At 42.7% G+C, this 13637-nt stretch overlaps 2 protein-coding genes across 2 annotated transcripts in view; both read left to right on the plus strand.

Annotated features, from left to right (window-relative positions):
- Positions 1-789, plus strand: part of LOC115110707 (ectonucleotide pyrophosphatase/phosphodiesterase family member 7-like) — a 34565-nt gene extending 33776 nt beyond the window's left edge. Inside the window, 1 exon segment of the mRNA XM_029636566.2 lies at positions 202-789. Within this exon segment, the coding sequence (XP_029492426.2) occupies positions 202-256 (55 nt within the window). The 3' untranslated portion in view covers positions 257-789.
- Positions 790-4411: 3622 nt separating this feature from the next.
- Positions 4412-11124, plus strand: LOC115110708 (chromobox protein homolog 2-like). The gene is made up of 5 exons (XM_029636567.2): positions 4412-4541; positions 4629-4672; positions 5973-6038; positions 7107-7176; positions 7274-11124. The coding sequence occupies exons 1-5, from the start codon at positions 4470-4472 to the stop codon at positions 8714-8716; spliced, it is 1695 nt and encodes a 564-aa protein (XP_029492427.1). The 5' UTR covers positions 4412-4469; the 3' UTR covers positions 8717-11124.
- Positions 11125-13637: the final 2513 nt, after the last annotated feature.

Raw genomic sequence — 13637 nt, forward strand, 5'->3', positions numbered from 1 at the left:
TTGGATAACATGGTGCAGATAGGCTACATAAAGTTATAAATTCTGTAAACATGAATGTTTGGGTATTAATGATTTAAACGTGTCATTGGTTTAGTCTTCAAACTGAATGTGAAATGTACATTTTCGAGAACTATGATAACCCTGTGTCAACATTCATTCTAAATCATTGGGAAGAAGTTATCATTTTTTCCTATGTTTCAGCTCTGAGAAGTCAGTGCTTCCAGGGGGAAAGGAAGTGACTCAAACTGCCCTTTAAACTGCACCCCAAGTGGAAATCTGAAATGGATCAACAAAGGGACGTCACTACTTATGACATACTTCCTAAAAACCACCTCATCACAGACTAGTGCATCCCCTCCATGTTGAGACTGACACCCTGCAGACTGACCAGAGAGGTTTTTGTCCTTGCGAATCTATGCCCCTACAGTCACCATGCCACCTGGGACAACTTATGCTTATGACATTTTCTAAAAGGATGTATTTTCTAAACAATGATTGGTGCCATGATACACTGATGAGATCAGTATACTACAGCTACACTAAAAGAACACATCTGAAACTAAGTCACTGGACAAAACCAGTTCAAAAAGTGACAAATTGTATACTCTGACATTATATGAAAGATGGAAATCAGAAATGGATTTATAATTAAACTAGTTATATTTTGCAAAATCCTTTCAACTAACAAAATAATTGTTTGTGTTTTTGTTCTGGATGGCAGTGAGTGAGTGGAGTGAACCTATAGGTTTCTGTATAAATAAGTTATATAAATAAAGAAATGAAAATACCTTTCAAGAGTCTGAATGGGTTCTTTGTTTAGGGGGGAAAAATCCTGTACATTAACACTGCCAAAGTTTTAGGCAGGTGCGAAAAAAATGCTGATAAGAATGCTTTCAAAAATATACATGTTCATTTATATTTATCAATTAACAAAATGCAAAGTGACTGAACAGAAGAAAAATCTGCATCAAATGAATATTTGGTGTGACCCCTCTTTCCCTTCAAAACATCAATTCTTCTAGGTACACTTGCAGACAGTTTGAAGGAACTTGGCAGGTAGGTTGGCCCAAACATCTTGGAGAACTAACCACAGTTGTGGATTTAGGCAGCCTCAGGTGCTTCTCGTGCTCCATGTAAACCCAGATTGATCTCAACATAGAGTCTGGGCTCTGTGGGGGCCATACCGTCACTTCCAGGACTCCTTCACGCTGAAGATAGCGAAAGTCGTTAAGAACTGTGTGTTTGGGGTCGTTGTCATGCTGCAGAATTCATTTGGGGACAATCAGATGCCTCGTTGATGGTATTGCATGATGGATAAGTATCTGCCTGTACTTCTCAGCATTGAGGAGACCATTAATTCTGACCAAATCCCCAACTCCATTTGCAGAAATTAAGCTCCAGACTTGCAAGAAATCTCCACCATGCTTCACTGTTGAACCTCCGCCATGCTTCACTTGCCTGCAGACTCTCATTTGTGTACCACTCTCCAGCCCTTCAGCGAACAAACTGCCTTCTGCTACAGCAAAATATTTCACATTTTGACTCAGTCCAGAGCACCTGCTGCCATTTTTCTGCACCCCAGTTCCTGTGATTTGTGCATAGTTGAGTCACTTGTCCTTGTTTCCACATCAGAGAAATGGCTTTTTGGCTGCAAGTCTTCCATGAAGGCCACTTCTGACCAGACTTCTCCAGACAGTAGGTGGGTGCACTAGGGTCCACTTTTCTGCCAATTCTGAGCTGATGGCACTGCTGGACATCTTCCGATTGCGAAGGGAAGTAAGCATGATGTGTCTTTCATCTGCTGCAGTAAGTTTCCTTGGCCGACCACTGGGTCTACTGTCCTCAACGTTGCCCGTTTCTTTGTGTTCTTCAAAAGAGTTTGGACAGCATATCTGAAAACCACTGTCTGCCTTGAAATGTCTGCCTGGGAGAGACCTTGCTGATGCAGTATAACTACCTCGTGTGTTGTTGCTGTGCTCAGTCTTGCCATCGTGTATGACTTTAACAGTAAACTGTCTTCAGCAACCTCACCTGGTTAGCTGAGTTTGGCTGTTCCTCAACCAGTTTTATTCCTCCTACACAGCTGTTTCTGTTTCAGTTAATGATTGTGTTTCAACCTACATATTGAATTGATGATCATTAGCACCTGTTTGGCATAATTGTTTATTAATACACCTGACTATATGTCTACAAAATCCCTGACTTTGTGCAAGTGTACCTAGAAGAATTGATGCTGTTTTGAAGGCAAAGGGTGGTCACACCAAATATGGATTTGATTTAGATTGTTCTTCTGTTCACTCACTTTGCATTTTGTTAATAGATAAAAATGATCTATTAACATGTCTATTTTTTACAGCATTTTTTCACACCTGCCTAAAACTTTTGCACAGTACTGTATTTCTTGACATGACCTTACAGATATATTTTATATATATTGTCATTTGATGATATATCAACTGGATTTAAGATGGTGATTACTAATTGTTAAAATAATATGTGAAAATAAAACACGTGACAAGATAATTATCTAAATGAATAGGAAATTACATCGAAAATCTGCATTTTAACTTTTTTAATTATACTGTAAATTATGACAAACTATCATTACAGGTCATCATTATGCTAGTGAACATTACCAGAAAAGTAATACAATTAGAATAAAGTAACAGGCCTGACTAAAGGCCTTCCATTTTAAATAATAGAAAAGGAATTGGGTATGGGGGGAAAGTTATATTTTTCATACAAGGCTTTCAGTAACAGATTTTCCAGGGAAAACTCCAATAGAGTACCACAGTATGAGTCATTATACCCATAAAACCTAGCGGTCAAACAGGGAAATGGGTCCATTCATTTTTCCCATAGGGGGTTTTAGTAACACTTAAAATAAGGGCTGTGTTTTGTGTAGGCTTACCCTGGCATGACATGTTGATAACCATGTAAATCTCTCTTGGACGAGGTGACTTTTATCAATACATTTGCCTGTATTTACCCCACAAAAATTAAATAATTAGCTACAAATACCATGATGATCTGGACGAGACTGCCGAATCGAGGCAAAGGTAAGAATCTCTGGATTAACTATCTAATGTTGGCTAAATGTAGTAATGAATAAATTGGCTAAACTTCTGTTAGACAAGGTGTCAGCTAGAGATGACATACAGGAGCTTGCAGGGCTTTGTAGTATTGCATGAAACTAATTAGCATTTTCGAATCTGAGAGTAAATAGAGCCGATTATATTTATAAAAGTCACCTTGCCCGAGAGGTTTATATGGTTTTCAAAACGTCACGCCAGGGTAAGCCTACATGGAGCACAGCCCTTATTTTGAAATGTTTCTAAAATCCACTATGGGGAAAATGAATGGTGGAAAAATGATTGGAACCATTTCCCTGTTTGACCGCTAGATTTTGTGGGTATTATGACGCTGCCACTGTGGTGCTCAATAAACCACAACAGAGAGGAAGAGGTGAAGGGAGAGTTTACTCCGCCCAAAATCTGTCCACGAAACAGGCCACGAAGTGAGGCATTTTTGCATGGAGGTCAATGAAAGTGTCCAATTTGGTCAACAACAGATGTAATTGCTAATTTGTTACATGAGGCTTATTTGATCTGTTCTAAGTTTCATAATGGTTATGTTGTTAGGAATTCGCTGATATGTGGAAGCACGTGGCATTTCGGAAACCAAAAAAACGACTTTATATTGTTGTTCAGACTGGAACGAATTGCAAAAATTGCTGAAGTTGGAGACTTTTATCTCCCTCACCAACTTCAAACATCTGCTATCTGAGCAGCTAACCGATCGCTGCAGCTGTACATAGTCTATCGGTAAATAGCCCACCCAATTTACCTACCTCATCCCCATACTGTTTATATTTATTTACTTTTCTGCTCTTTTGCACACCAATATCTCTGCCTGTACATGACCATCTGATCATTTATCACTCCAATGTTAATCTGCAAAATTGTAATTATTTGCCTACCTCCTCATGCCTTTTGCACACAATGTATATAGACTCTCTTTTTTTTCTACTGTGTTATTGACTTGTTAATTGTTTACTCCATGTGTAACTCTGTGTTGTCTGTTCACACTGCTATGCTTTATCTTGGCCAGGTCGCAGTTGTAAATGAGAACTTGTTCTCAACTAGCCTACCTGGTTAAATAAAGGTAAAATAAAAAACACGTATCTGCCCTTTCATTGGCTATAATGTTCTCACCTGATCTGGCCTCCTCCCTCCCGCCTTCCATCTTTGAGGACATGTAGTTCCATTGCTTGAGCGGTCACTCGATTATCTTGTCAATATAATAGAACATTTTTGACCACAATATGTGAAAACGATTTGATTGGTCACACGTCTAGGTGTGACGTTTACAGGGACGGTAACTGCCAAGGGACAAGCTTCGAGAATGCGTTTTCTTTCCGCCCTCTTTTCCATTCTTTTCATAAAATACTAGAGTAGGCAAGAGCGAACATGGAGGAATTGAGCGCCGTAGGAGAACAGGTTTTCGACGCTGAATGCATCCTGAACAAACGACTAAGAAAGGTTAGATGTTGTAAAATATAATTTTCTCATATCCCAAAATATTTTCTGCTCACAGTTTGGTAACATTTCCCTTCTCTATTTTCGCAGGGGAAGTTAGAGTTTCTTGTAAAGTGGAGGGGATGGTCATCCAAGTAAGTACAAGTGGTGCTGCAGCTGCGAGTGCAGCCTCAAACAATGAAAACAACAACAACGTGTCGCTTTTTGTTTCACTGTTGTAGTAAAAGGATTCATACATTCCCCAAATTCGCTCGAAAACATGCTACACGTGAAAACGAGAAATTATGGTTTTACGCTTGCCTCCCCCTACTACTACTACTACTATTATTATTATTGGTTTTAAGGTTTGGAAATTAACAGATCGTTTAGGGTTTTGGTTTCTCGTATTCAATATCTGCTGGTTTGTCTATTTGACATTTTCTCAGTAATTAGGCCACACAAACTAGGCTATCGAAACTCATATTTGATCACTCGCTTACTGGAGCTCGAGCTAATGGTTTATCAATCTAGCTTTGTATTATATGCTTTGTTGATAAATAAATTACAAGCGGGAGTTGGTAGAGGTTTGGGTTGGGAAACGTATGCCGAGTCTCAAACACATCACACAAACTACAGTGTCCAGTTGGTACACTTGCCTATTTTTTGTGATGGTTGTTTAAATGTATATGCTAATGTGATATAGTTTATTTATTGCCTAACGTGACTTGGTAGTATACATAGAATCTTCGTAAATCAGTCTTTCCCCCCTTTCGGGCGCTCCAGCTGCCAGCGCGTCCTTGTCACAGTTGCCCTTTTCCCTTGTCCCTTCTGTTTCATTGTTGCTATTAATCCCATCATCAATGGGCATTCTGCCTGTCACTCACACCCCGTTCTTAACCCAAATCCTCACATTGCTCTCGGATTCTGCCAGCGCCATCGACTTGGTCAAGTTATTTACGTGTTGTGATATAAACAAGGTAAGACGTGGTTGGTGGAAATTATAATGTGCTTGCCAATTCGTGATCTCTTTCTACATTAACTCAGTATTGGCCCTTTTGAGATTCTCTGATTCCTGTGAAGGCGGCAGATCCTACACACTTGGCTTTAAATAAACTTCTCTCCTTATCTTCCCCCTTTGCTATGTGGTTAACCCTCCCACTCACAGCTCTTTGCATATGCCTCCCATCTCTACACTAGGTTACACTAGGCCTCCTTTCTCTAATCACTATGTTAGGTTACACTAGGCCTCTTATCTCTACACAGTCACTAGGGTATAGGTTATACTAGGTCACTAGGTTAGGTTACACTAGGCCAACATTTCATTAGTGGTACACTGGTCCGTCCAATCAGTGCATTGAATAACTTGTATCATCAACTTCTACCAAGAAGTACTGCAATGTGGACATTTTTAAGTGATTTTAGTATTTTGATGGACATATTTTCCTTTTGCTTCAGGCACAATAGCTGGGAGCCACAAGCGAACATCCTTGACCCAAGATTATTGGCTGCATTTAACAAGAGGTGAGTTTCTATTTGCCCAGGACCTCACTGAGTGAGCTATCCACTATATCCAAACAATGCCCTCTGAAATGCTCCAGCAGGGGTTAATAGTGCCCCATTCAAGCCAATGTGGAGCCCACAGATCGGCATACAATCCTTGTTTTCAGGCTGTAAACACATCGATATGAGTTTAGGTTTCCCCAACCCTTCAAGTTTTATTTGATGGTCGTTCTGTTCAAAATACATTTGATATAAAAATACATTATTTTGAATTGGTAAGGGATAAAATAATGCATTTGTAAAATAAAAATACATTATTTTGAATTGGTAAGGGATAAAATAATGCATTTGTAAAATAAAAGGAGTCATAAGTGCCAGTTAATCTTAAAACTGAAGCAGAGAAAATATTTCATTTCAGATGTATACTTTCTTTTGCAAACATACATTTGTAAAAGGATTAACAACGATTTAAACGCATATACAGCAGGAAATGAGGGGGTGGAACAAATACAGGAACCAAATTTCCAAAAGTGAAAGCGTATCTAATGATTTCAGATGAGCATCTGGGGATTTTTACTGCAACCCCTGATTTAGTTTTTGCCCAGCATTGGGCGTTGCAAGACCAGACAATACTTCATGAGATGTTACTTGTAAAAAATCCTGTCTCGCCATGAACACACAGTCCATATGTCTCTGTCAAGAAGAAGGCTACAAGTATTGGATCACAGTGTTGTTTAGTGATAGAATACCCTCTCCTCAGATGGTTTCCAAAACACTCAACAGTGCTCGGTCTGTATCCTTGATTCCTGCTCTACTTCTACCATAACTACTGCTTATGATTGTTGTTTAGTGATAGAATACCCTCTCCTCAGATGGTTTCCAAAACACTCAACAGTGCTCGGTCTGTATCCTTGACTCCTGCTCTACTTCTACCATAACTACTGCTTATGAATGTTGTTTAGTGATAGAATACCCTCTCCTCAGATGGTTTCCAAAACACTCAACAGTGCTCGGTCTGTATCCCTGACTCCTGCTCTACTTCTACCATAACTACTGCTTATGAATGTTTCCTATATATTGTTTTTACAGTGAACAAGAAAAGGAAATCCTGATCTGCAAGAGAGGGAAAAGGCCGAGGGGGAGACCTCGAAAAGTTGTGGTATGCTTTCCTCAAGACCTTTACAAATATTGAAAAGTATTTTCTACCAAAATGTCATAAATATAATGTAATATGACTTCTCTCTTCCTCATTTCAGGAAACTGTGCCTGAAGTGTCAAAGTCAAGCAGCTCTTCATCATCGTCATCTTCGTCTGGCTCATCATCGTCATCTTCTTCCTCTTCCTCCTCATCGGATGATGACGACGATGATAACAACGATAGAAAGGCAAAGCCAGGTCCCAGAACACGGGAGCTCCACCCCGTCCCTCAGAAGAAAGCACAGATTGTTGTGGCTAAGCCGGAGCCCCCGAGGAAGAAGCGAGGCAGGAAAGCACTGCCTGCAGAAATGAAGGCCATTCAACAGAACAAGGGCCAGCGCAAGATCATAAAGACAGTTGCCAAAGACTCCCCTGTAGACCTCCGAGGTGGAATCAAGAAACCCTTTCACCCAGCCAGCTTCACCTTCATGGGGTTGAACAGCAGAGGCCCTCTGAGTGTCCAGGGCAGATGTTCCCTGGCCCAGGGTGGGACTACTAAAAACTCCATGAACACTGCAGCCTCTGGCCGGTCAAATACCTCAGCTTCTCTCTCTTTCAACCAGAGATCCAACCAGAGCAAGAGTCAAGCTTCTGACTTCAAACTGTCAGTCTCTGAAGTGGACAGTGGAGCAGGTTTGGACTTAAAAACAACTGCAAGCAAATCTCCTGGCGTAGCAGCGTTGAATTTGCATAACTCCAAACTCTCAACCAGCAATGGCAACCTGCAAGGAGCTTTTCAGCCACAGCTGGGTTCCCACAATGGGCAGAAGAAACCAGATGCCCCTGGGCAAACACCAGTGCAGCAGGTACCCAATAACAAAACTGCTGCCCCCTTCTCCACTCCTAAAGGCCCTGCCAACCAAGCTGCAAGCCTTCAGGCACTAAACCTGCAGAGTGTGAACAAATCAACACCGGGCAACGGTACTCCAAGCAAAGGCACCGCGCCAGTGTCCAACCTGCGAAGCACCGCCAACCCAGCACGGAAAGACACAGTTGGTCAGTATGGTCTAGAGAAAAATCCTGTCCAGAGTCCTGTCACGCCTGGGGGACAACAGCCCAGAAAGAACCATCCTGGAGTTGATAAGGTCAAAGCGGAGGAGATCAGTGAAGCGGGTGTCATGACAGAGAGGCCTGAGAGGCTGACTACAACAAGGGCCCAAGGGAGGGTTGAGAAAAGCATTATCCAGAACCCCTCCGCAGAGGCCAGAGACATCCTGGGCAAGCGGGAGAGATCTGCCTCCAAAGACAGTGGCAAGCAGGCCAAGGTCCTCCTGAGTGAGATGAGCACCGGTGAGGAGAGCACCTCCGACTCTGACCAGGATTCTCCCTACCCAAGTAACAGTCAGGACTTGTCCATCTCAGTCCAGACCGGCCAGGACTGGAAGCCCACTCACAGCCTTATCGAGCATGTGTTTGTTACTGACGTCACTGCCAATCTTGTCACTGTCACAGTCAAGGAGTCCCCAACCAGTGTGGGCTTCTTCAACATACATAATTATTGACTGAACACCGGTAATTGAGCTGCCTAGCAAAGGGGCTGCAAAGTAGACGGCAGAGGCCTTAAGTGGGGTATTGAATGAAGTAGATAAGTTAGAGCAGTGTTAATGCACATAGGTTTACTGCAGTGATGTGAAGTTTCCCCTTCTCTACAATGTATTCATCTGAAATCTGCAGACTTACTCTTTTGCTTTGCACCGTTAGTAAGACAATGTACTTTTGATATATTGTACACATGAAACAAAACAAGCTAATCAACTGGAGGAAAGCTTTGTCTTACGGGAACTATTCAGGGCCAGGTGTAAACTAGATTGGTAGCTTGTTTCATTACAAAGTAGTAATGCAACTCTTAGGGATGTCATTATAATGTAGCTACCTCTAGTTTAATCCAGCTCTCGTTTTGTATTCAATATTCTTGTGAAGTTCTTCTAGAACGGCAAACTTGGAAGTACTGTTTTTTTTTTCTCCCTCGAGTATAAGATGTTGTGACCATTACAATCAATTTGCCAATTCACATTAGTGTAAAGCACTATAGTCTTATGTGAAGTGTAAAATTCCAATGAAATGACAAATAATAGCAACATTTTCTGATTTGAAAATGTAATTACAGGAAGAGCTCTTGAAGCTATAACATTAACAAAGAAGTTTGCAAGGCAAATCCGGTGTTGCATTGAGGACCAAGTTCTCATCGGTTGAAAATGAGTTTATTTCCTCAGTGCAGTCAGTCTTATCAGTGAAGTATTCCACCCATGCTGGAGTACGAGAGAAGAAGATACACTATCTCTGTTCTCCCCTTGTGCTCAGATAAGACCGGTTACTGGCCGAGGTTACTCCTCTCCCTTCAGGTCTGTGCTCGCACAACCCCACTAGGGCATTCACTGGCGGGTGTACTCCTGTCACCACTGGTGATTATTATGGATGAGCCCAGTGAATAATTGCTGGTATAGATATGGCAGGACGGTGATGGACAGCACACCTGATGTGACTCCTCCACTAACCCAGCCATAGTACCCGTGAGGGGCCTCTTTGTGCCTTTATGAGCGCTGAGGGCAAGGGATTTCACTACTGTAGGAAGGGTGGAGGCAAAGGAAACCCAACAATGAACTAACTGCCTGGTATTGTTTTTCCTTGGCCACAAAAAAACACCAGATCGAGTATTTAGCAGCTGGTGTTCAAAGTGTAGGCCGATGAAATGCTAGATATTTTCCTTTGTTACATGCAGTGTGCATACACACACACACACCACAATCTCATTTTACCCGGCTGCATGGGATCAGGAGTTAGGCTCTGCTACCCACAGAAGAAAAATGTGTTTATCTGATGTAACTGAAAAGAAACCACAACGTCTACTGTCTTTCTGCTCCCCAGAGAGGAGTTTAGCTACACCACTTCTGAACTCCCCACTCTAATCGTACTCTGCAGACCATGCTTTAAATGTTTTACTCAAATGAATCAACAAAGGCGTTACCCCAAAGAGAGCTAACGTGTCAGGTTTGCAGAGAAGGATGGTTATTCTAGTGCATCTGTTCATTATACACAGAGGTGGTAATCATTGCTCCCTACTTGTTTAAATCTTGCCACGCAGATGCACCGTGTTTGAAAGTGCAGTTGTGTCATGATGTAACCTATGTGGTAGTGTATTGTTTAAACAATTACAACAAGATATATTTTTAGTGGGAATTCTGGAGACACAACATTTGAGTGTGATTTGCCTCTCATACAGATCAGAGTAGCTAGGCATTGTCCAGACATGTTTATTCTTCAACTAGATTTACAATACTTACAGATTTACGGTCAAATTGACTAGACTAGGACCAGCAACCACTTAGGTGGTTTTAAGTGCTTGTATTCAGCTGTTTATGTTGATGGTTTCTATATGCCATAAACACTATTTGAGGCTATCTGGACCCTGGATTTGGAAAAATGTTCGCTCAAATATGTTCATATGCAAACATTACTGACATGATTCATCAGAAGCCTTGAAGGAAGACAAGGCATTGTGCCTTGATAGGTGAGAAATGACCCTCATCCACAGGGGTTCTTAAATGTTAATGACATTTGACAATTTATGGGATGATGGGGCACTTACAACTGGATTGCTTTGGTAATTGTATCTCCCATTTGACATTAGCTGGAGCCAGACTACGGACTCCTGTAACGGAGGTTTTATGTTTTCCTCACTCCATTTCCCAAACTGTGACGCGAGGGAGTGACGGCATACAAGAAAAGACTATTGTTGGGCTGTGGTCTTTACACATTTGTAATCTTCTTTTGATATACTATTTCATCTGAAGGCTGTATTCTTCAAACTATTTATTTAAACGAGGTCTTCAGGATAGGACAATGTCACCAATCTTTGTATTGTGCATGTTGTTGTGATATTAACCTTTAATAAATAGTACTTTCTTAATAAGTCTGGTAATCGTTTCTGTTTTCACTGATTATGTTGGGGGTGCCCCTTAACCCTCAACTCATAATTCCAACCCAAGTCATACACTTTCTGTTAATTTGCCTTAGTATTAGAAATTCTGCTGAATTTAAATAGCCAATAGGAGTCTGAATTAAATTATTAGGTATGTGTCAGTGTGTGTTACAAAAATACTTTGCAAAAATACTCTTTGCAGGAGCCTCCTGAATATAATGTAGTTATTCGTTCAGTCACTAGATGCTGCTGTTGCATTTCAAACCAGGCCCATTCAGAATGGCGTACTATGTTTCTCCCCCTGTAGGTGTAACAGATGGATGGGTTCACCAATGTAAAGAGGGGTGAGCACTCACTCACACTCACGGGGTTGTGAGACTTGCTGTTCCATTTGAAAAGCACATACTCACATTTTGCACTCCTAATTGATCCAATTGGAAATATATAATTTCCCTTCATGGGGATGTGTGTCTGGCTGAGCTAGTTACAGTACTGTCATTCAGGGTGTTCTAATCTACAGCCCCCTCTGCCTCTATGTGCCTGCTCACCCTGGTCACATCCTCCCTGGCTTTGGATTTAACTTCTACCGTAACAACAAAACAAATATCTACAGTACCAGTCAAAAGTTTGGATTCACCTACACATTTGTATTTTTTTACAATTTTCTACACTGTAGAATAATAGTGAAGACAAAACTATGAAATAATACACATGGAATCATGTAGTAACCCAAAAAGTGTTAAACAAATCTAAATATATTTTATACTTGAAATTTTGCGATTCGCCACCTGGTCATCAGAAGGGGGAAAGGAGAAGATTAATTGTGTGTCGTCTGCATAGCAATGATAGGAGAGACCATGTGAGGTTATGACAGAGCCAAGTGACTTGGTGTATAGCGAGAATAGGAGAGGGCCTAGAACAGAGCCCTGGGGGACGCCAGTGTTGAGAGCGCGTGGTGAGGAGACAGATTCTCGCCACGCCACCTGGTAGGAGCGACCTGTCAGGTAGGACGCAATCCAAGCGTGGGCCGCGCCGGAGATGCCCAACTCGGAGAGGGTGGAGAGGAGGATCTGATGGTTCACAGTATCGAAGGCAGCCGATAGGTCTAGAAGGATGAGAGCAGAGGAGAGAGAGTTAGCTTTAGCAGTGCGGAGTGCCTCCGTGATACAGAGAAGAGCAGTCTCAGTTGAATGACTAGTCTTGAAACCTGACTGATTTGGATCAAGAAGGTCATTCTGAGAGAGATAGCGGGAGAGCTGTCCAAGGACGGCACGTTCAAGAGTTTTGGAGAGAAAAGAAAGAAGGGATACTGGTCTGTAGTTGTTGACATCGGAGGGATCGAGTGTAGGTTTTTCAGAAGGGGTGCAACTCTCGCTCTCTTGAAGACGGAAGGGACGTAGCCAGCGGTCAGGGATGAGTTGATGAGCGAGGTGAGGTAAGGGAGAAGGTCTCGGAATGGTCTGGAGAAGAGAGGAGGGGATAGGGTCAAGCGGGCAGGTTGTTGGGCGGCCGACCGTCACATGACGCGAGATTTCATCTGGAGAGAGAGGGAGAAAGAGGTCAGAGCACAGGGTAGGGCAGTGTGAGCAGAACCAGCGGTGTCGTTTGACTTAGCAAACGAGGATCGGATGTCGTCGACCTTCTTTTCAAAATGGTTGACGAAGTCATCTGCAGAGAGGGAGGAGGGGGAGGGGAGGAGGATTCAGGAGGGAGGAGAAGGTGGCAAAGAGCTTCCTAGGGTTAGAGGCAGATGCTTGGAATTTAGAGTGGTAGAAAGTGGCTTTAGCAGCAGAGACAGAAGAGGAAAATGTAGAGAGGAGGGAGTGAAAGGATGCCAGGTCCGCAGGGAGGCGAGTTTTCCTCCATTTCCGCTCGGCTGCCCGGAGCCCTGTTCTGTGAGCTCGCAATGAGTCGTCGAGCCACGGAGCGGGAGGGGAGGACCGAGCCGGCCTGGAGGATAGGGGACATAAAGAGTCAAAGGATGCAGAAAGGGAGGAGAGGAGGGTTGAGGAGGCAGAATCAGGAGATAGGTTGGAGAAGGTTTGAGCAGAGGGAAGAGATGATAGGATGGAAGAGGAGAGAGTAGCGGGGAGAGAGAGCGAAGGTTGGGACGGCGCGATACCATCCGAGTAGGGGCAGTGTGGGAAGTGTTGGATGAGAGCGAGAGGGAAAAGGATACAAGGTAGTGGTCGGAGACTTGGAGGGGAGTTGCAGTGAGGTTAGTGGAAGAACAGCATCTAGTAAAGATGAGGTCGAGCGTATTGCCTGCCTTGTGAGTAGGGGGAAGGTGAGAGGGTGAGGTCAAAAGAGGAGGGAGTGGAAAGAAGGAGGCAGAGAGGAATGAGTCAAAGGTAGACGTGGGGAGGTTAAAGTCGCCCAGAACTGTGAGAGGTGAGCCGTCCTCAGGAAAGGAGCTTATCAAGGCATCAAGCTCATTGATGAACTCTCCGAGGGAACCTGGAGGGCGATAAATGATAAGGATGTTAAGCTTGAAAGGGCTGGTA

Source organism: Oncorhynchus nerka, linkage group LG26 (genome assembly GCF_034236695.1).
Source record: "Oncorhynchus nerka isolate Pitt River linkage group LG26, Oner_Uvic_2.0, whole genome shotgun sequence".
Lineage (NCBI taxonomy): Eukaryota > Metazoa > Chordata > Actinopteri > Salmoniformes > Salmonidae > Oncorhynchus > Oncorhynchus nerka.